The sequence below is a fragment of the Gopherus flavomarginatus genome, chromosome 1, assembly GCF_025201925.1.
Source record: "Gopherus flavomarginatus isolate rGopFla2 chromosome 1, rGopFla2.mat.asm, whole genome shotgun sequence".
NCBI classification, from domain to species: domain Eukaryota; kingdom Metazoa; phylum Chordata; order Testudines; family Testudinidae; genus Gopherus; species Gopherus flavomarginatus.
The window spans coordinates 347,344,182-347,367,611 of NC_066617.1; the positions used below are offsets into that span (position 1 = coordinate 347,344,182).

Consider the following 23,430-nt stretch of genomic DNA (forward strand, 5'->3'; position numbering starts at 1 on the left):
GCCTGCGGAAGGTCCACCTGAGCCGCAGGACCAGCGAGCGGCACAGCGCCCCCCGCAGCATGACATCATGCTTGGGGCGGTGAAACGTCTAGAGCCGCCCCTGTCAACAGGGATGAAAATCAGGCCACTTTTAATTTAGGTGTCTACATATGGAATCAGGATCCTAACCTACAGAAACGTCAGTGTGAAGACTTTGGCCCAAGACTAAATTTAAAAATAATTATTTCAATATTTGGTAACATTCTGTGGTATGCTATACCATGTCCACTCTGTCCTGTTTTCTGGCTATAAGACACACAAGGAATAAATGGGTCCACTAAGCAGTGGAAGTGTGTTTTATATTTGAGAGTTTTATATATGCTGAGGGAGAAGAACTCAGCTTTGTCACAGGATTGCACTTACTTATTTTTTGATGATTGAAAGACAGTATATCTTGTCACAAAAAGGCCCATAAAATACTGTTCATAATACACTTCTATTCTAATACTACTCTAAACACTAGACATGAGTTTTTCAAATCTATAGCTAACTGTCTCCCATAATTTCCTCCAAGTGAAGCTAAACATAGTATCAGAGCTAACTCCTTTATTTATTCATAACTTTGGTTATACTAGGCTTTTAACACTAGGAAAAAAGTAGCTTGAAATCAATACAAGTACAGTGCACACACATTTTTCTTGTATTTCTTAGGACACCGTCTCAAAATATTCTTTTTTCTAGCAAGACAAGCAACATCACATTCTGTCATCAGTGATTCAAATCTTAATCCTCGTGAAGTAGACTGCGATCTACACAGTTCCGCTATCTGCGGATTTTCAAGTGAGACCTGAAAAACTGCACACCCATTAGCTCTGCATGGTCATTTACAGAGCCCATGGCATTTTGCTTCATGGAAAAACATTTCTAGGACCTGCCCGAAACCTGCATAACCAAGGTTCTGTCTTAGCATTCGGGTATCAGTCACCTTATAAGACTTAAATGTATGTTCTCTGTGTACTTAGATATTTCTATAGGTCCAATCACCACAGAAACTGACAGATTCTGTTACTTTTGGTAACATTTTGATGTGGGTGAAGGGTGGCAGGGATGCAGAGGCTACAGGAATGTTTGCTATAGAATACAAGTGGCTAGTTGAACACACATTACTGGTGAAGATGCTTTTTGTGCTGTTATACTGTTATAGCATGCCCTTACCAGAGTACTCCCGTGCAGCACTGTGTCTTCTGCAGCTCCATCCAGCCTCCAATACCTTCTGAGTTGAAGAGACTTACCCCTCTGTCTATGTAACTTATGGGTCTATCCACTATGGGGCACTCAAATTCCACAGTAAGTATGAAGCAAAATAAACTCTTCCCCTTCCTCCAGAACAGTGGTCCCCAACCTTTTTGTCTCGTGGGTGCCAGACGAAGGACCGTGGTGGCGGTGGAGCATCAGCCGAAATGCTGCCGAATTTCTGTGGCATTTGGGCAGCGACGCCTCTCAATGTCGTCACCTGTTGGCAGCAAGTGGCATCATCGAGAGGAGTCGCCGCTGAATTTCTGCGGTGTTTCGGCGGCGGCGCCTTTCGATGATGTTGCTTGATGCTGACAAGTGATGTCATCGAGAGGTGTTGCCGCCGAAACGTCGGAGATATTTGGCAGCATTTCGGTGAATGCTCCACCACTGGCCAGGATGCAGGAGCATTTAGATGCCCCTGCAGTCGCCATGGCTCCCACGGGCACCGTGTTGGGTACCCCTGCCCCAGAAGATCTGCTAGGCCACCAGTCTTCCCCATTCCCTGACTCTAGCCAGACATCTCTCTGACAGTGAGAGCACCACATCCTCAATCTCTCTCTGCCTGCTCTCCTCTGATTGAACAAGACTTTCCAAGACCTACCCAGGAAGCCTGCCTCCTGCTCCAGATGTCTTAATTTGGCCTGATTAGGCCTTCAGCAGCCCATTAACCCCTTCTTGCTTTGCATGGAGTCTGTGTCTCCCATTATAGATATTTTGAAGATATAAATGTCTTCATCTTCACCAGCTCAAGAGCTATAAGGATGAGACAGATGAGAAACAAACTTTCCCCTCTTTTCAAAACCTAATTTTACCATACTAATTTCCCCCTACTGTTACTCACACCTTTTTGTTAACTGTTTGAAATAGGCCAAAAGTGATTTTTCCTCCCTTGGTATTCTACTGTTAATTGAATTGTCCCATTAGACTGACCCATCCCACACCACCCCCGCACCTGGTAAGGCTACTCCCATCTTTTCATGTACTATGTATAAATATATCTGGTACTGTATTTTCCACTCCATGCATCTGATGAAGTGGGTTCTAGCCCACGAAAGCGTATGCCCAAATAAATTTGTTAGTCTCTAAGGTGGAATAAGGACCCCTCATTGTTTTTCCCTTCTTCAGTAATTTACCCTGAGTAGGAAGATTTGAGTGAGGGTATGCTTGCATGGGTTGATGGGAGAGACCCTCTCTTCCAGAGAATGGAGGAATACAAGAAACAGTCTCTGCCTGCTGCTGCAGCCCTAAGGCCAACAGCCCCTAGGCTTCAAACTTTTGCTGTGTGCTGACACAGAGGGAACAGCTGAGAGTGTGAAGAGCTCTTTCTCAAGCTCCAGAAATTCTGTCCCTCCCCATTGTTACTCCACTGCTCCTTGGGATCTCCACAGCTGTGGTGGTGAAGGGCTCCTTCACAAGTGGCCAGGTGTTGAGAGGTGTTGCGCAGCTGCACATCTCCAAGAGCTTATCCATTCTGAAAATCGGATCACTTTATTTAGGTACTAAAATTTAGGTACCCATATTTAAAATGTTGGCCTCATTTTCTTCCTAAACAGATTTCCACAGAAGGGAACACTGTGATCATCTAGTCTGACCTCCTGCATAACACAGGCCACAGAATGTCTCTAAAATAATTCCTACAGCTTTTAGAAAAATATCCAATCTTGATGTAAAAATTGTCAGTTATGGAGAATCCACCACAACCATTGATAACTACTGTTCCAATAGTTAATTAATCTTACCATTAAAAATTTAAACCTTATTTTCAGCCTGAAATTGTCTAGTTTCAAATACCAGCCATTGGATTATGTTACACTTTTCTCTGCTAGATTGAAGAAACCATTATTAAATATTTGTCCCCCATGTAGGTGATGATAAACTGTTATCAAGTCACCCTTTGACCTTCTCTTTGTTAAGATAAATAGATTAAGTTTGTTGAGTCTATCACTATAACTTATTAGGCATGGTTTCTAATCCTTTAATCATTCTTGTGGCTCTTCTCTGAACCCTCTCCAATTTATCAACATCCTTCTTGAATTGTGGGCATCAGAACTGGACAGAACTGCCCAGAGGATTCAGGGGGCCTGGGGCAAAGCAATTTCGGGGGCCCCTTCCATAAAAAAAAAGTTGCAATACTATAGAATACTATATGCTTGTGGGGGCCCCCGCAGGGCCCAGGGCAAATTGCCCCAGTTCCCCCCCCCCCTCCCCGGGCAGCTCTGGAACTGGACACAGTATTTCCGCAGAAGTTGCACCAGTGACAAATACAGAGGTAAAATAACCTCTCTACTGCTCCTTGAGATTTCCCTTTTTATGCATCCCAGGATCTCTTTAGCCCCTTTGGCCACAGTGTTGTACTGAAAGTTCAAGTTCACCTAATTATGCACCATGACCCCCAAATCTTTTTCAGAGTCACTCCTTCCTAGGAAGGAATCATCGATATATACTCATGGTCTCCATTCTTTGTTTCTAGGTGTATACATTTGCATTTAGCCATACTAAAATGTATATTTGTGCATGCATCAAGTTTACCAAGAGATGCAGATTGCTCTGAATCAGGGACCTGTTCTCTTTATTATTTACCACTCCCCCATTTTTTGTGTCTTCTCCAAACTTTATCAGTAATGATTTTGTTTTCTCCCAGGTCGCTGATAAAAATGTTACATAGCATAGGGCCAAGAACTGGTCCCTGTGGGACCTCACAGGAAACACACTCAATGGCAACGTCCCATTTACAATTACATTTTGAGAATTATCAGTTAGCCAGAACTTAATCCATTTAATGTATGGCATGTTAATTTTATATTGTTCTAGTTTCTTTCAATCAAAATGTCATGCAGTAAAGTCAAACCCCTTATACAATTGTAAGTATCCTATGTCAACACTATTATCTTTATCAACCAAACTTGTCATCTCATCAAAAAAAGATAAAGTGAGTCTGAGAGGATCTATTTTCCATAAATCCATGTAGATCTGCATTAATTACATAACCCTCTGTGAGGGGGCTTAACCCACCATCACTTGTAAGTTAAGAGATAAATAAAGGATATTCGCTCACCCACCTGGTCTCTTTATTGTGCATTTAAATAGTATAGTAAAGGGAGCCATACAATAATATGGCTAGGATCTCAGCTGACACAAACTGGTATAAGATCCATTGATTTCAGTGGAACTGTGCTGCTTTACATGAGCTGAGGCTCTGCCCCAGAACAGAAACATTTTTACAAACATGTTCCTTGATTCTTTCTACCTGGAAGAACAAAGTATATGACCTTGGGGGATGGATGTAAGAAAAAAGTATCAGGACTAATTTTGTCCTCAGCTACAGTTGCAGATACACAATACGTCACTATAGAAGGAAGTGCCCATTCTAAGACAACATAAGAGAAAATTTTATGGTAAATGAGAGAAAGCACAAAATGTTATTCCTAATGTTTGTGTTGGACTGTTTTAGTAATGACATTGTACTGTTTATTGATCAGTGAAGGGACAAGCTAAACACAAATGAAGTGACTGACTGGAAAGTGGTAGCAATTAAAATCCCCCACTAACTCTGGCTGGTCTAGCATTGGAACACTCACAGTTCTGTCCTTAGCCCCCCCGGGACTCCTTATCCCTGCGAGAACTCAGCTGCTCACATGGCTTCTATATTATCTATATGCCGATAATCCTCAAAATCTATCTCCCCACTCACTGATTTCTATTGTAAGCTGCAGTCTTGCATCACAGACAAGTGCATCATTCTCATAGGGTGTTTTTTGGTTTTGTTTTCGTTTCCCTGCTATTATTTATAATAGTTTAGGACATGAAGTGAAGACTACCTTACTGATATAGATCTTTCAAAAAAATTATATTGGCAAATGTTTAGCATCCCAGTGCCTCAGTAATAAAATTTTGCCATTATAGTATATAGCGTCTTTTATCCAATTATCTCAATTATGCCTCTGTCTCTGATAATTCAATGAATATTATTCTGTAACTTCTGAGTGTATAACAGACCTAATTACTAACCTTGAATATCAGTGGGAGGTGAATGACTGGGTGTGTAGTATATCAAAGTGGTTGCTTGACCAGTTTTGACTAATCATAGTGTCTAGAAATGTTACGAATAAGGAAATGATACTGAAAGACAAGACAGCACAGAGCTGAAAAGGAGAGATTCTAGCTTTTGCTAACCTTTTGAACAGGGTAAGGTAATTGACATCATCTACAATAATTTAGATTCATAGGGAACTATTGCCAAAATTTCACATAATAAACTGCTCTAAGATCCAAATTCTGTATGGGCAGGAAGATAGAAGGAAATTACTTAACTGCATGGAAGTACTCGGAAGGGAGAGGGGTCCCAGAATTTGGATCACTACTCTTCCTTCTTGAAAGGGACTGATCCAAAGCCCAGTTGAAGTCAACGGAAAGACTCCCATTGACTCAATGAGATCTGGCTCTAAAGGTCTGATTCTGCCAATCTCATTCCTGTTGAATAGCGACTTCCTCTGTGAACAATATCAGCCTACTTGGCTATATCATACCAGACTTGTTAAGCAGAATTCCCCACTGAAGCAATATTCTCCTTTAAACCTGATGGTACAATTAATGAACGATGGCACAATGGTCCAATGAAATCAATCAGGAATCTCATGGAGTGTACTACTACTCAAAAGGAACAAAAGTGGCATCACTGAGGCTTAAATGGATGTAAAATGTTCTGTAAGCCAGTTAAAATGTGCTGATCACAGAAAAATGAAGCTGGCAATTACAATAACAGCAGAGCTGTTGGTAATATTTAAAAAAGAGAGGCTCCTGCTCTCAGGAACTTCCAGCAAGCTGAACTGCCTCTGATGTTTAACAAAACAAAACTCCATCAGCATAAAACTACTCTAATCAGAGGAGACTGAAATGTTTTATTTATTATTGGATTAAAAGCAGAATTACATTAGCACCACCTGAGATCAGAGAAGCACTGTGCTTGGTGTTACACACAAAGACTAAGAGCCAGTTTATTCCCTGAAGAGATTTCAGTCAATAGACAGACAAAGAGTAAAAGGGAGGCAGGGGAGTGAAGTATCTTGACTAAAAATCATACAGTAGGTGGGAAGTCAAGCTGGGAACAGACCCCCAAGGCTCATAACTCCCGCTGCAGTGTCCTAGCTACTAGACTACACTCTGATTCACTCTGGAGATGCATCTTGCTGCCTCAGCAAATAGCCACATATTTTTAAAATAGCTGTCATTTAGACAGAACTTTTCACCTTCAGAACACTTCATGACAATTAAATCTGACCACAGTCACATGAGGTAGGTAAATACCATTCCCGTTTCTAAAAATTGGGAAAGGGGGAAGTTATATGGCTAGCTCAAAACCAAAACCTGGACTGGCATGGAGGACTTAACTGGAGACATACTATAGGGAATAACCTGCATCAGCATGGAGATGGACTTGATGATTTATGTCTTTTCCATTTGCTATGTTTGTAGGTACACCTCTACCTCGATATAATGCTGTCCTTGGGAGCCAAAAAAACCTTACCGTGTTATAGGTGAAACCGCGTTATATCGAACTTGATTTGATCAGGCGGAGCGTGCAGACACCCCTCCCCCCTCCGGAGCACTGCTTTACCGCATTATATCCGAATTTGTGTTATACTGGGTGGCGTTATAACAGGGTAGAGATGTATTTGCCTTGAGGCTGGGCCTGTGCCTAGCGTGCATGTACAGTGTCCCTAGAAGGTACTACAACAAATAATATTGATCTAAGGAGGTTATACTGTAGAAAAATATCTAACTGTTCTATGGAAACGTGTACTTTGGCCTAGACTATGTAGCCCTTAGTCATACTGATGAGCAGTTATACAAGTAGTCTCAGAGACTGGAAGAGGAAGGATGATTCTCTTCTTTGGGCACTAGCCAGAGACCTGGGTTCAATTTCCTACTCTACTACAGACTTCGTGGGTGACCCTGGGCAAGTCACTTCATCGCTCTATGCCTCACTTTCCCATTCTGAATGTAGCACTCAAAAAGCTACACAGACATTTTTTTCCTCTTGGAGAGAGATGAGGTTAGAGTTGCCACTAGTCACAACTGAAAAAACTAAGCCATAAGAATAGCAAGACCTTTATTCATGAGGCTTATAAAGTGCCAGTCCAGAAGAGGTTTACTTGAAGCTTTGATGGAATGCAGAATGTCACCCCTACTTTCAGATGGGACCTATGAAGGCATTTGTGAATGTTTTCAAGTCACAAAGAGACAATACAAATTGCTTATTCTTGCAGAAATGATGGGCATATGAAATAGCTTCCAAACAATCTAGAGCAACAAAAGCACCCAAGTAATTTAAACATCTATTAGGTATTATTGATCCAGTGTCCAATAAAAAAAAAAAGTAGGTCTCTGTAAAAATAGCTTCACTTAAACATTTCTTACGATCTTGCATTGCTTATAACTACTCCATAGATTAAGGGATTTATAAACTGAATTGATCAGCCACATACAGTATGTTACCACAATGCAGTACTCCGGTCCTAACCAGGTCAACTTGGGTTTGCTCTTCCAAGGTACTGAATGCTTCCTGGTTGGAGCTGAGGGCCCTCAATTCCCAATGACATTAGCACCTCCCAGAGAGCTCTCAGCACCGCACAGGATTAGGCCCACTTCCCAGGGCAGTTCTGCATCACTCTCAGATGATTCCCACTAGCTGCAGACTGAAGCAGTGATGACAAGCTCTGGGAGGCTCCACAGTCAATCACGGAAAAGCCACCACAGGACTGGGTCTTTAAGGGGCACGCAAATAAAACCACAATTTACTGAAAGATCCCAAGAGAGCTTCACTGTCTACATATATTGGAATGACTCATTACGGAAACACTACTTCTGGGTTGAAATAAGGCAATTGTTGAACAGCATCTGGCTATATCTCTCAGGAGTATAGGATATGTGAATAATATTATATCCAGATGAAACTGGAGGGGGAATTTAGATTGACAGAATTTAGAAAACGTGGGAGTGTAGAGGAAAGGAGGGGCTGCGGAAATGGGGACCATCATGTGTAAGGCCTGTTTTGATATAGCACAGCAAATCAGACATCCTGCTTCTGGCTAAGCTAGGCCATATGCCCACTGCCTCAGATGGTGGCAAAGAACAATTTAGGCTCATAATACGCCTCAGCAATTGCCCAAAACTTTTCATGGTGGGTCAGAGGCATTTTATCTTGGTCCCAGCAATTAGAGTATGGCCTTCATTAACCCTATACTAGCTTGCATAGTCACAGAATTAACCAAGCCTCTCTTGAAATCCGTCTGTGGTATTTGAAAAGCCAGGTACTGCCACACCCAAGAAGCACTACTCTAAAAAAAGCACTGGGTTATATGTATCATTTCCAATTATATTAACGAATCCGGTGTTACAATGTAAGCACACATTAGTTTGGGAGTGTTGTTGGTCAGGCATTGTTAAATCAAATGGAAAACAGTAAACTGTGCTTGTAACACACCAGGCAACCTAGGGACAAATTTAACTTACAGACACATCAGTATAAATCTGGAGTGACTTCATTAAAATTAATAATTAATTTGGATTTACACTGGTGTGAATGACAGCCGAATTTGCCTGCAATCATGCTAGTTAAAATATGTCTTAATATAATCTGCATTAGACTGAACAGAAGCCTATTGGGTTTGTCCAACATATCCTCTCCCCAAAAAAGTAATGGTTTGAATTAAAATTCATAATTTCTTTCAGAGCACTAAAAAGTAATAAATCAGTGCAGTAAATTACTGCTATGCTGCGCTGTGAAATTAACACCTACATACATGAAATAAAAATAAGAATTTATGGCCCTAATCAATCATTTTTTATAACTCCATCGTCTGTCTTATTTATCTTCTTCCACCATCCTCTTCCTGATAATTGATGCTAGCTTCAGCGCTAACTGTTTAGCATGGCCACAGAATTTCCAACAGTTTTCTTCCATCACAGCACTACTAGCAGTGGTTAGAATTCAGCTAGCCTGAGAATTCATGCAACACTCGAATTCTCTGTTTTCGTCTCTTCCATCTCTGGTGATTTTTATATACAAATAACATACACACATGCATCAGTTCATGCTGTTTATTTAGCTGCTCCATGTTCAGTGTTAGAGAAAGATGGAGCCCTAGAAGGCAAACCTGCACGTAGGTGTGATGAGACTAGCCATGAAAAAGGACAACGCTACACGTAAAATTTTTAAAAGTGCTTAAGTGACTTGGAAGCCATTTTAAAAAAGTTACTTAGGCAGTTAGAAACCTTAATGCTTAAGGGCCAGATTTACCAATGTACTTAGTAACCTAAATTGACAGGTCTTACTAACGCTCTGTCATAAACAGATAGCTAAGGGTTAATGTCTCTTTCACCTGAAGCACCTGACCAGAGGACCAATCAGGAAACCGGATTTTTTCAACTTTGGGTGGAGGGATTTGAGTGTCTGAGTCTTTGTTTTCTGGCTGCCTGCTTTCTCTGAGCTTTGGAGAAGTAGTTCTACTTTCTAGTCTTCTGTTTCTAAGTGTAAGGACAAAGAGATCAGATAGTAAGTTATATGGTTTCTTTTCTTTGGTATTTGCATGAATATAAGTGCTGGAGTGCTTTGATTTGTATTCTTTTGGAATAAGGCTGTTTATTCAATATTCTTTTAAGCAATTGACCCTGTGTTGTATCATCTTAATACAGAGAGAACATTTGTACTTATTTTTCTTTCTTTTTATATAAAGCTTTCTTTTAAGACCTGTTGGAGTTTTTCTTTACTTCAGGGAATTGGTGGGAGGAAGAAATCAGGGGAGATCTGTGTGTGTTGAAGTGGCTAGCCTGATTTTGCATTCCCTCTGGGTGAAGAGGAAAGTACTTTTTGTTTCCAGGATTGGGAACAGAGAGGGAGATTCACTCTGTTTGGATTCACAGAGCTTGTGTCTGTGTATCTCTCCAGGAGCACCTGGAGGGGGGAAGGGAAAAAGGATTATTTCCCTTTGTTGTGAGACTCAAGGGATTTGGGTCTTGGGGTCCCCAGGGAAGGTTTTTCAGGGGGACCAGAGTGCCCCAAAACACTCTAATTTTTTGGGTGGTGGCAGCAGGTACCAGGTCCAAGCTGGTAACTAAGCTTGGAGGTTTTCATGCTAACCCCCATATTTTGGACGCTAAGGTCCAAATCTGGGACTAAGGTTATTACATGGTGTGCAGCTGGTGGGAGATAGACAGAATCCAGAAGCCAGTAGGAATATTATATTTTTCTTTTCTCTGCTAAGGGCTTTTTAGCAGAGAGAAACAGTTGGTTTTAAAAGGGAACCAGAGAGAATTTTTTTTTCTGCTCTCTCTCGCAGTTTGTGGCTTGCATGTTAAGGGTCTTTTGTCATGCAATAGCCCTCCCATTAGGAGGCAAGTACCAGCACTTATAGGCATGCAAATAAAGTGGTTTTTCTGGTTTCCCTTCATTGAACATTAGCTAGAGAGAGAAAAGGAAAATTAGCTAAAGGCACTGTTGCTAGGCAGACTTCAGGAGGCAACAGAGAACCTGCAGTTCAGAAGATAAACACCGGAGGGCACCCCAACACAAGAAAACAGGAACCATGACTTCTAAGGCAAAAATTGGCGCCGAAGAACAAATCAAAGAAGCTGAACACAGGCGACAACTGGAAATAAAACAAAAAGAGATGGAGATGAAAGAAAGAGAAGAACAGATCAAAGAGGCAGCCTACCTAAGAGAACAGGCAGCCAAAGAGGCAGCCAAGGAGGCAGCACACAAAAGAAAACTAGAAGAAGAAGAGGTGGCCTACCGAAGGAAACAAGCAGAAGAAGAGTTGGCCCACCGCCGAGAAATGGAAAAGCACCAAAAAGAAATGGAAAAACAACAAAAAGAGAATGAAGAGAAGGAAAAACAGAGAAAACATGAACTGGAGTTGGCAAAAGCTGGGCTGCATGTGCCAGCCAACCCTAACAACCCGGCGCCAATTATTGCTCCACAGCACAGGAAATTTCCCACCTACAAGGCAGGTGATGACACCGAGGCCTTCTTGGAAAATTTTGAAAGAGCCTGTCTTGGGTACAGCATTCCCGAAGACCAGTACATGGTAGAATTGAGGTCACAGCTCAGTGGACCTTTAGCAGAGGTGGCAGCTGAAATGCCTAAGCACCAAATGAATGACTATAAACTTTTTCTAACCAAGGCCAGATACAGGATGGGGATAACCCCAGATCATGCCCGTCGGCGCTTCAGAACCCAAAAGTGGAAACCCGAGGTGTCATTTCCCAAACACGCCTACTGCATTGCAAAAAACTATGAGGCCTGGATAACAGGAAACAACATTCAAACCTTGGAAGAACTGAACCTCCTCATACAAATGGAGCAGTTCTTGGATGGTGTTCCTGAAGACATCACACGGTACATACAAGATGGAAACCCCAAGAATATCGCTGAGGCGGGGGAGATTGGAGCCAAATGGATGGAACTGGCAGAAAGCAAGAAAGCTACTGTCAAGGGGAACGATTACCCCAGGGGGCACACAGACCATAAACCCTACAACCGAGGACAGCCAAAGACCCCACATACCACCCAAGTAAAGCCACAGATACCCTACCCTTCAACCTCACCAGTCTCCAGTAACTCACCTCGGCCCAGTGACCCATCAGATGGAAGATGCTTTAAGTGTAATGAACTGGGACATATCAAGGCCAAGTGTCCCAAGAACACCACCACCATCACACCAAAGATCCCCAGGCCCGGATGCCTCTCAAATACCCTTGGAGCGAAGGGAAAATTTGAGAGTGGGCGGAAAGAAGGTTACTGCGTGGAGAGACACGGGGGCACAAGTGTCAGCTATCCACCAATCCTTCGTTGACCCCGAATTCATCAACCCAAAGGCCAAAGTTACAATTTACCCCTTCATGTCACAAGCTGTAGACTTGCCTACAGCTCAACTGCCTGTCCAGTACAAAGGCTGGTCAGGAATGTGGACTTTTGCAGTCTATGACAATTATCCTATCCCCATGCTACTGGGGGAAGACTTGGCCAACCAGGTGAGGCGGGCCAAGAGAGTGGGAATGGTTACACGTAGCCAAACCAGGCAAGCTTCCAGACCCATTCCTGTTCCTGAACCGTCCACAGAGGCCCCGTCTGTGTTACCAGAGACCCAGACAGAGGTAGAGGACCCGGATTCCATGCCTACCACTGAAACAGCCACAGCATCTCCAGTCCCAGGCCCGGAACTGGAACAGCAACCAGCACCAGCAAGTGCAACTACATCTTCAAACTCAACGCCAGAGGGCGCCAGCGAGCCAAAACTGGCAGAAGCAACAGACAGCCATACCCAAAAGGCTCAGCCAGAGCCTGAAATACCCTCAGGTGCACCAGCGGAGAGCGGTTCACCAGCAACGGAAACAACCCCATCACCTACATCGCTTCCAGAGGGACCAAGCCCAAGTCCACAGTCTGAGGAAGAACTGGTGACCCCAGCCTCAAGGGAACAGTTCCAGGCTGAGCAGGAAGCGGATGACAGCCTTCAGAAAGCTTGGGCGGCGGCACGGAGCACCCCACCGCCTCTCAGCTCTTCTAATCGATCCCGGTTTGTTATAGACCAAGGACTTTTGTACAAGGAAATTCTTTCTGGTGGACACCGGGAAGAATGGCAGCCGCAAAAACAGTTGGTGGTTCCAACTAAGTACCGGGGGAAGCTCTTAAGCTTAGCCCATGATCATCCCAGTGGCCATGCTGGGGTGAACAGAACCAAGGACCGGTTGGGGAAGTCCTTCCACTGGGAGGGGATGGGCAAGGACGTTGCCAACTATGTCCGGTCTTGTGAGGTATGCCAAAGAGTGGGTAAGCCTCAAGACCAGGTCAAGGCCCCTCTCCAGCCACTCCCCATAATTGAGGTCCCATTTCAGCGAGTAGCTGTGGATATTCTGGGCCCTTTCCCAAAAAAGACGCCCAGAGGAAAGCAGTACGTACTGACTTTAGTGGACTTTGCTACCCGATGGCCAGAAGCAGTAGCTCTAGGCAACACCAGGGCTAACACTGTGTGCCTAGCCCTAACAGACATCTTTGCCAGGGTAGGTTGGCCCTCTGACATCCTTACAGATTCAGGGTCTAATTTCCTGGCAGGGACCATGGAAAAACTGTGGGAAACTCATGGGGTGAATCACTTGGTTGCCACCCCGTACCACCATCAAACCAATGGCCTGGTTGAAAGGTTCAATGGAACTTTGGGGGCCATGATACGAAAATTCATCAACGAATTCTCCAATACTTGGGACCTAGTGTTGCAGCAGTTGCTGTTTGCCTACAGGGCTGTACCACATCCCAGTTTAGGGTTTTCACCATTTGAACTTGTGTATGGTCACGAGGTTAAGGGGCCATTACAGTTGGTGAAGCAGCAATGGGAGGGGTTTACGCCTTCTCCAGGAACTAACATTCTGGACTTTGTAAGCAACCTACAAAGCACCCTCCGACACTCTTTAGCCCTTGCTAGAGAGAACCTAAAGGATGCTCAAGAAGAGCAAAAGGCCTGGTATGACAGACATGCCAGAGATCGGTCCTTCAAGGTAGGAGACCAGGTTATGGTCTTGAAGGCGCAACAGGCCCATAAGATGGAAGCATCATGGGAAGGGCCATTCACGGTCCAAGAGCGCCTGGGAGCTGTAAACTACCTCATAGCATTTCCCAATTCCTCACTAAAGCCTAAAGTGTACCATGTTAATTCTCTCAAGCCTTTCTATTCCAGAGACTTACAGGTTTGTCAGTTTACAGTCCAGGGAGAGGATGCTGAGTGGCCTGACGGTGTCTACTACGACGGAAAAAAAAAACGGTGGCGTGGAAGAGGTGAACCTCTCAACCACCCTGGAACGTCTGCAGCGGCAACAAATCAAGGAGCTGTGCACTAGCTTCGCCCCATTGTTCTCAGCCACCCCAGGACGGACTGAACGGGCATACCACTCCATTGATACAGGTAATGCTTACCCAATCAGAACCCCACCTTACCGAGTGTCTCCTCATGCCCAAGCTGCTATAGAACGGGAGATCCAGAACATGCTACAGATGGGTATAATCCGCCCATCTACCAGTGCATGGGCATCTCCAGTGGTACTGGTACCCAAACCAGATGGGGAAATACGCTTTTGCGTGGACTACCGTAAGCTAAATGCTGTAACTCGTCCGGACAACTATCCAATGCCACGTACCGATGAGCTATTGGAAAAGTTGGGACGTGCCCAGTTCATCTCTACAATAGACTTAACCAAGGGGTACTGGCAAGTACCGCTAGATGAACCTGCCAAGGAGAGGTCAGCATTCGTCACCCATGCGGGGGTGTATGAATTCAATGTCCTTCCTTTCGGCCTTCGTAATGCACCCGCCACCTTCCAAAGGCTGGTAGATGGTCTACTAGCTGGACTGGGAGAATTTGCAGTTGCCTACCTCGATGATGTGGCCATTTTTTCTGACTCCTGGCCCGAACACCTACTACACCTGGAAAAGGTCTTTGAGCGCATCAGGCAGGCAGGACTAACTGTTAAGGCCAAAAAGTGTCAAATAGGCCAAAACAGAGTGACTTACCTGGGGCACCAGGTGGGTCGAGGAACCATAAACCCCCTACAGGCCAAGGTGGATGCTATCCAAAAGTGGCCTGTCCCAAGGTCAAAGAAACAGGTCCAATCCTTCTTAGGCTTGGCCGGATACTACAGGCGATTTGTACCACACTACAGCCAAATCGCTGCCCCACTGACCGACCTGACCAAAAAGACCCAGCCAAATGCAGTTAAGTGGACTGATGAGTATCAAAAGGCCTTTACCCAACTTAAGGCAACGCTCATGTCTGACCCTGTGCTCAGGGCCCCGGATTTTGACAAGCCATTCCTAGTAACCACAGATGCATCTGAGCGTGGTATAGGAGCAGTGCTCATGCAGGAAGCAACAGATCACAACTTCCATCCTGTCGTGTTTCTCAGCAAAAAACTGTCTGAGAGGGAAAGTCACTGGTCAGTCAGTGAAAAGGAATGCTATGCCATTGTGTACGCCCTGGAAAAGCTACGCCCATATGTTTGGGGACGGCGGTTCCAACTACAAACTGACCATGCTGCACTAAAGTGGCTTCATACTGCCAAGAAGAACAACAAGAAACTTCTTCGTTGGAGTTTAGCTCTCCAAGATTTTGATTTTGAAATTCAACACATCACAGGAGCTTCTAATAAAGTTGCTGATGCACTCTCCCGTGAGAGTTTCCCAGAATTCAGTAGTTAAAAAGTGTTCTTAAAATGTAGAAGTCTGTTAGTTATATACTTAGGAGTATATGTAAAGGTGTATGTGTTGTATTAATCTGTTTATTTTCAAGTTCTAGAAGGAAATCGCCGCCAGTGAGCTTCCCCACTGTCTGCAATTTGGGGGGCGTGTCATAAACAGATAGCTAAGGGTTAATGTCTCTTTCACCTGAAGCACCTGACCAGAGGACCAATCAGGAAACCGGATTTTTTCAACTTTGGGTGGAGGGATTTGAGTGTCTGAGTCTTTGTTTTCTGGCTGCCTGCTTTCTCTGAGCTTTGGAGAAGTAGTTCTACTTTCTAGTCTTCTGTTTCTAAGTGTAAGGACAAAGAGATCAGATAGTAAGTTATATGGTTTCTTTTCTTTGGTATTTGCATGAATATAAGTGCTGGAGTGCTTTGATTTGTATTCTTTTGGAATAAGGCTGTTTATTCAATATTCTTTTAAGCAATTGACCCTGTGTTGTATCATCTTAATACAGAGAGAACATTTGTACTTATTTTTCTTTCTTTTTATATAAAGCTTTCTTTTAAGACCTGTTGGAGTTTTTCTTTACTTCAGGGAATTGGTGGGAGGAAGAAATCAGGGGAGATCTGTGTGTGTTGAAGTGGCTAGCCTGATTTTGCATTCCCTCTGGGTGAAGAGGAAAGTACTTTTTGTTTCCAGGATTGGGAACAGAGAGGGAGATTCACTCTGTTTGGATTCACAGAGCTTGTGTCTGTGTATCTCTCCAGGAGCACCTGGAGGGGGGAAGGGAAAAAGGATTATTTCCCTTTGTTGTGAGACTCAAGGGATTTGGGTCTTGGGGTCCCCAGGGAAGGTTTTTCAGGGGGACCAGAGTGCCCCAAAACACTCTAATTTTTTGGGTGGTGGCAGCAGGTACCAGGTCCAAGCTGGTAACTAAGCTTGGAGGTTTTCATGCTAACCCCCATATTTTGGACGCTAAGGTCCAAATCTGGGACTAAGGTTATTACACGCTCCTATCTGCATCTTTAGGGTCCTAAATCCCTATGCAAGTCTGCCCCGAAGTCACTTCTGAAAATAAGACTAAGGGTCAGATTTTTAAAGATATTTAGGTGCCTAAAGATGCAGATAGCCCCCAAATTAGATTTTCAGAAGTGCCTAGGTGCCTAACTGAAATTGGAATCAATGGGAGTTACGTGCTAAGGTGCTTTTGAAAATTTTACCCTATATCATCTTCATACATATGCAATCGCCCTTGCTGAGCAACACTAATAATGGAAACACCTAAGTTACCATTTTAAGTGCAGTAGGTGTCTACCAAACAAACAGGTGTAAACACACGTTTCCTTACTGTGACTACAACCATACTGCAGCCCCATTTGTCCCTTCCTATTTGAAGAGCACATCTATCCACACAAAAAAAAAGGACAATATCGAATTTAAACACCCCTTGCACAATAAATCAGGGAAAGTCAGAGATGTCCTGTTGGACTTGTTAAATTAAGCGAACACTATTAATTGTTCTACAGGAAAAGGCAACCTTTAATAGCTCCCTGAAAGAGAGCACAGATGATTTATGGTTTCATACCGCTCATGTACTACATTATTCACTTGGTGCCTGTACTAATGCATATCAGCTCATCACAGAAAGCACAGTTCTGCCCACCGGATGCCACTTACCTATACATGATAACAAAATCTAGGACATGAAAGGAGGAACCTATATGTAAGGAACCATTTGCACCACAATGTCTGCTGTGCTACAGAGCTCAGGGATGATGGTAGGATATTCTGACAGTTTCTTCTGGTCTTTCTCCTCTCAGATGTAGAAACAAGAGGTACTGAAGCCAGTTCTGCCACTCACACAAAAACACATACCCCAGAACAGTAGGATTGCCAACTTTCTAATCACACAAAAACAAACACCCCTGCCCCAATTCCCTGCCCCATATCCAAGCCCAGCGGCGCAGCAGGGCTCAGGTAGGCAGGCTGCCTGCATCCCATGGCCGGTGGCCCCATGCCGCTCCTGGAAATGGTATCTGTGCACCCCTGGCATGGGGGAGGCAGCTCCATGTGCTGCCTCTGCCCCAGGCAGTGCACGGAGACCCACTGCTCACCTCCCCCAAAGGGGCACACAGAGACATGCCAGCAGCAGCACAGCAGGGCTAAGGTGGCTCCCTGCCTGCGGTGCCTCCCACTACGCCACGCTGCTTCACTCCTGGAAGAGCCCGGCATGTCCCTGTGGCCCTAGGGGGAGGGTGTCTGTGTGTTGCCCCTGAACCGAGCGCCAAATCCACAGCTCCCATTGTCTGCCCCCTACAACCTAGGAGCCGCTGCCAGAGGGGTGTGCCACTCGCTTTGGGAGCCACACCGCCGAGGGTAAGCGCCACCTCCCTGACCCCTGCCGCACCCCAAGCCTCTGCCCCAGTCCAGAGCTCGCACCCAAACTCCCTTCCAGAGTCCGACCCCCGCACCCACTCCTGCACCCCAACCCCCTATCCCAATCAAGGTACCTCACTTTATTTTCATTTACTTCCTATTACTTATAATATAGGAGGAGGAGGAAGAAAAAAATAATGAAAAAAAAGGTGGAGATAAGAGAGGATGTTCTTTTTCTAGGCTGGGTCCTGAGGACGGGGCCCACGAAAATGAAGCTGTGCACAGGGGCCCACAAGCTCTAAATCCGCCACTGGTTAAGGACCAAATATTTAAAGGTGTTGAGGTGTCTAAGGATGCAGGTAGACACCGCATGGGATTTTCAAAAATGCCCAGGCACCTAACTCCCACTGATTTCAACAGAAGTTAAGAGCTTAGGCACTTGGAAAATCCCTCTAGGCATCTATCTGCATACTGAGGCAGCAACAAAATACCCTAAAAAAAAATCTGACCTTAAGTCACTTGCCAAAAGCCTGCGGCACAGCCAAGAATCAACCCTAGATCTCCAGTATCCCAGTGGCATGCCCTCACCAGAGGGTGATACACTATGGTGATGAATATATGATAAACTATGGTGTAATATAAACACATGGATAGATACTGCAAACCCATCCCATCAACATGATAGAAATGTATACAACTGGAATGAGCACTGAAGAGGATGAAGGCAAGCTTAGGAAAAAGAGAAGGTGGAAAACCTTGTCATTCATGAATTGGTGAACTGAGTGTATAGAAACAGCACTATAAAATGGACCAGCCAGAAGTGATTCTTTGGAAATACCAAACAAGCTGCACCCAACAAAGCCAAGGATTTGTTGAATCTATGATTTGTGTGCAAGAACACTCAATGGACTCCTGTCCATGCCAGCGTGGTCCTAAATGGGACACTACTTTAATTTTCACTCACAAAACCTGACTAGTCACAGATGAAAGATGACCGACTGTTGACATTACTTAAAATTGTAGAACTGAATTGATCCCGTGGCACAGATGAATAGTCTCATTCTGAGGCAGAAATACCCAAAACACCACTCACCTATACTGTCATCGCTACATCGCCACCTGTGACATATCTGGGTTCACATTAAACATATTAAGCTTTATTTATTGTACAGCATGCTGCAGCATTTAAGTCTGCCTTGCAAAGCACTACATAGATTACAGATTGCTGAACGTCAGATAGCACATAAAGCCAGCATGCCACACAAAAATCTAAGACTAATCTCTTCTGTACATGCTGGAGGATGATAAATATATTTCTTAATTACTAGAAAACATCACAACCGTGAACCTGTTTCTTATAAAAATCCTATCAGTAAGAAAATAATGTGGTTCGAGAGAGGTTTAAAAGTAGCTTGGTCAGCTAGCTGAAGGCTACTTTCTAAAGCTAACACCGTATGCTTCTCTCTCAGCTTTGAGTCTCCCATCTCCCATTGCTGTCACCGAAAACTGTGCTGCTAAAACCCACAGCACTTTGATAATTTATGAGACTGTGATTCCAATCCCGGGCTTTAAAATTGGAAACCTCCCTTCTCAGCACCACAGAACCACTGTGCACATATGCCATCAATCCATCCACAAAAGAACTTGAGGGGGAGGGGGAAAAGAGGCATCCCACCCAGTTTTCAGTGTTTCCCATTTTATTTCTCTTTAAGTAAGCTGCACAAAAGGAGTAGATTAATCCCACATGTACACAATCCTTCACAAATCATGCACTAGCCAGAAGGTTTCCATAGCACAATAAGATCCTTCCTGAGTTACTGAAATGAACTTAAATATTAAAAATCTTACTTGCAGTCAGCACTACAAGCTCTGAGAGTTTCAAGGGCTCAAGAGAGGAATGGCTGAAGCCTCTAGTTCCAGCCATGTAACAGTTTTACCTCATAAAACTAAGCAAAGCAAGCTTCAAACTAAACTCTGTTGAAAAGAAGAGAGGTACCTTGTGAGTGGAAACAGTCCTGGTTCCCTGACCAAGGGAGCTCTTATAGTGAATATGACTATTATTTGTATTACTGTGGTCTTGTTGCTGGACCTAGACTGCACTGTACTAGGTGCTGTATAAAAACAGACCAAAGAGATGGTCCATGCTCCAGTAAGCTTGACATAGAAGGAAGTGCAGTTGCACTGAACAGGCTGTGCTGAAAGATTTGGGGAGCCAATGCAGGGGAAGCCCATGCATTATAACAACCCAGCTCACCTGGGGCTCTTTTCACAATGGAAATTTGGGGGTAGGGCTATCCCTCCTCTTCCATCCCTTATCATGGGAAGGAGTGTGATTGGGGCTTTAGGCTGTGTATCTGCAGCAGATTCAGCGACAGCACTTATTAAGGCCAGTCTGCAGGACCATGTCTGAAAAGAAGTCCGCCAGTTCTTTTACTACATTTAGTAGATGGGCTGCCTGGCCAAATACTGAAAGTTATTTACCCCGTTATTATTCACAACTAATTGTATTTGCCTTTGACTGTGCGTACACCTTCTCTTTTTCATCCTGTTCCTTTTGAAAGCTAATAGATGTAAGTCTTTTAAAAAAAATGTAAATTGAGGTTTATTTAAAAGCAGTGCAGGAGCTCTGAAATATCCCACCATCTCCTTGGCTACAGCATATGGTGTCAGGTCCACATCAAGTTGAGGAGGTTTGCAAGGCAGATAATGGATGGTAGACAGCTTGATAAACAGGTATGCATGCAGGATAACATATGTGGTCTCAGGCTCAACCACCTATTACACTCTTTACTGTTCCCGGGTGTTAATTCTTCCAGCTAAGGTGTGGTATTTATAGCACCCTTATTCAGCAAAACTTTAAAGCACATGCATAGTCCCACTGAAGTCAATAAGTGAGTGCTCAAGTGCTCTGCTGAACTGGGGCCCAGGTGAGCTAACAGGTGACTGCAGTGCAACTCAGAAGAATAGCCAGACAGACAGCATCATATCTGTAACATGTCATACATATGCCCAGAACCCCAGCTGGTATAAATCTGTGTAGATTTAATTTAAGGCCCAAGAGACCATTAAATCATGTAGTCTGATCTCCTGTACAATACATGCCATAAAATTGCATCCAGTTAACTCTTGTATTGAGTCCAATAACTTGAGTTTGACAAATGCTGACTTCAACAGGGCTACAACCAAATTACAACAGATGGGAATTTGTCCCATAAACTACAAGAGCTCTAACGCACTGGCAAATCTTCCCCAGCAGCATTAAGTGTATTTAGTACAGCAAAGCCCTAACCCTTCGGGTAAAGTTGATTGGTAATATCAAAAGCTATGAAAAGATGAGTAAGAAAAAGATCATCATAACGGCACAAAGAAAATATTATTTGTGTTGCATCATCTGCAGTGAAGATGTTTGTAGGCATAAAGATGTACACAACAGTACCACAATCCTTGCACAAAGACTATGGTTACTGCCACGCTATTTAATCAACTGTGAAACTGGAACTTGACTGTCGGGAAAAAAAACAGGCAACAATTTGCCCAAAACATCCACACACAAAAACAGCTTCAGAAAAGTCCAATGCAAGAGACACGCAAAGAAAAGCAGTTCTGTACAAAATCCATATTGACCAAGAAACAGAAAGTAGTAGTATCTCATTACCTGTTTTTGGATTGATAGCGAAGAAGTTCTGAGGGTTTCCACTTGTAATCCTGTAGGTCAGTTTTTCACTGGTGCTGGAGTCGGGATCTTGGGCCTGGATGTGAATGACGGATACATCCTTAGGGGAGTTTTCCATGACAGCCGGATAATAAATGGGTTCAGAGGTCAGAGGGGCATTGTCATTCACATCTTCAACTTCAATATAGACCTCGATGGTAGCATAAAGTGGGACGACACCACGATCAGTCGCATACACTGTTAGCCAATAGGATTTAGTTGTCTCTCGGTCAAGGACATCTGCAGTATAGATAACTCCTGCAGGAAAGAGTGTAAGCACATACTGTGGGTTACTCAAAAACAACAGAGATAATAAAAGGCACGTCTTCACCTAGTGTTTAGAGGGAGAATACAGTGCAAATGTATAAAATGTATCAATCACAAAAAAATGCCAAATCATTAAATGCGCATATGGACACAGTGACAACAGAAATCTATCCTCAGCAATCTGTTCTCAAACCCTGCTCAACAGCTCCACCCTTACCCTAAGAAAAATCTGGGAAAAGAGATGGGTTTAGCAGATTTGGAGTTGGGAGGGGGAAGGTCCAGAGTGAATAACACATTGCCAAAATGCCCCGGGCATTAACCCCATCTTCTTTAAACCCTGGAACTGTCACATCAGTGGCTGTCAACCTATCTACCACTGTGGGCTGCATACACAACACTCAATGAGTTATGTGGGCCGCATTCACACAATATACACCTCTACCTCGATATAATGCTGTCCTTGGGAGCCAAAAAATCGTACCGCGTTATAGTGAAACCGTGTTATATTGAACTTGCTTTGATCCACTGGAGTGCGCAGCCTCGCTCCTCCAGAGCACTACTTTACTGCGTTATATCCAAATTTGTGTTATATCAGGTGGTGTTATATCGAGGTAACAGTGTATATAGGCCTGTATGGCCCTGAGGATGTCACATGGGCTGCCACTATGTGCTGATTGGGCCACAAGCGGCCCACAGGCCACAGGTTGAGAACCACTGTATCAGATGATCACAATTGATGAGAGGGAGACAGTTCCTCCTCTGAAAAGACCTGACACTTCGTTACAGATATTGAAACAAACAGAGTATGAAGATTATAATTACTGACAATGCTTTCAAATTAAACCAAACAGTGATAACTTATCACACATTGCATATGTCCCACATAATCAACAGCCTGCTACTTAATCATGGCACATCCACTCCACCTGCTGAGGACAGAAAATATCAACAGGTTTCCCATCCACTCTGGGTGTGCATGTAGAGCTGCCACCCTTTAGGATATATATAACTATACACCATGCATTCCCTTTCCCAAAAGCCATCCACTCACCTTCAATTCAGTCTAAAGTGATGTACAGACCCATTTTTCTCCCACTGAAATCAACAGCAAATACCACACTGACTTCAGTAAAAGTATCACAGGGCATTTAAACTCTTAAATTGTAAATTTCTTGTGGCATAGACAATTTCTTACATAGCTCCAATCCTAATTTCAGAATTTACGTTCCTATCGACTTCAGAGCAGACTCTGTGTTTGAAGAATGATAAACACAATAACAGTGCACAAGTAATAATAATACCAAAATAAACACATTCAGGTGTATTTTTCCCCCACCACTTTTGGGATGTATACAGAGACCGTTTAGTTATCGTAAATGGTAGGGACACTAACATTTTAGCAGAAACACCAATATAGCTGAACTCAAGGATGAGATATATTAACAGGGACAGTCTGGAGAAAAGCAAGTCATGCTGCTAATAGAAAGAAATTGTGAAGAAGCTGTAGGGCAGGATGGTAACACATGACACTTGGATTTAGCCACAGATGCATTTGGTACTAGATAAAGAG

General features: G+C 43.7%; 1 protein-coding gene across 9 annotated transcripts in view; it reads right to left on the reverse strand.

The window, feature by feature from the left end:
• The window catches only part of FAT3 (FAT atypical cadherin 3), a 607,093-nt gene that overhangs the window by 311,913 nt on the left and 271,750 nt on the right, over positions 1-23,430 (reverse strand). For all 9 annotated transcript variants that reach the window (XM_050940215.1, XM_050940199.1, XM_050940224.1 and 6 more), the window contains exon 3: positions 21,537-21,851. In XM_050940215.1, coding sequence (XP_050796172.1) covers positions 21,537-21,851 — 315 coding nt within the window. The remainder of the gene's footprint in view (positions 1-21,536; positions 21,852-23,430) is intronic.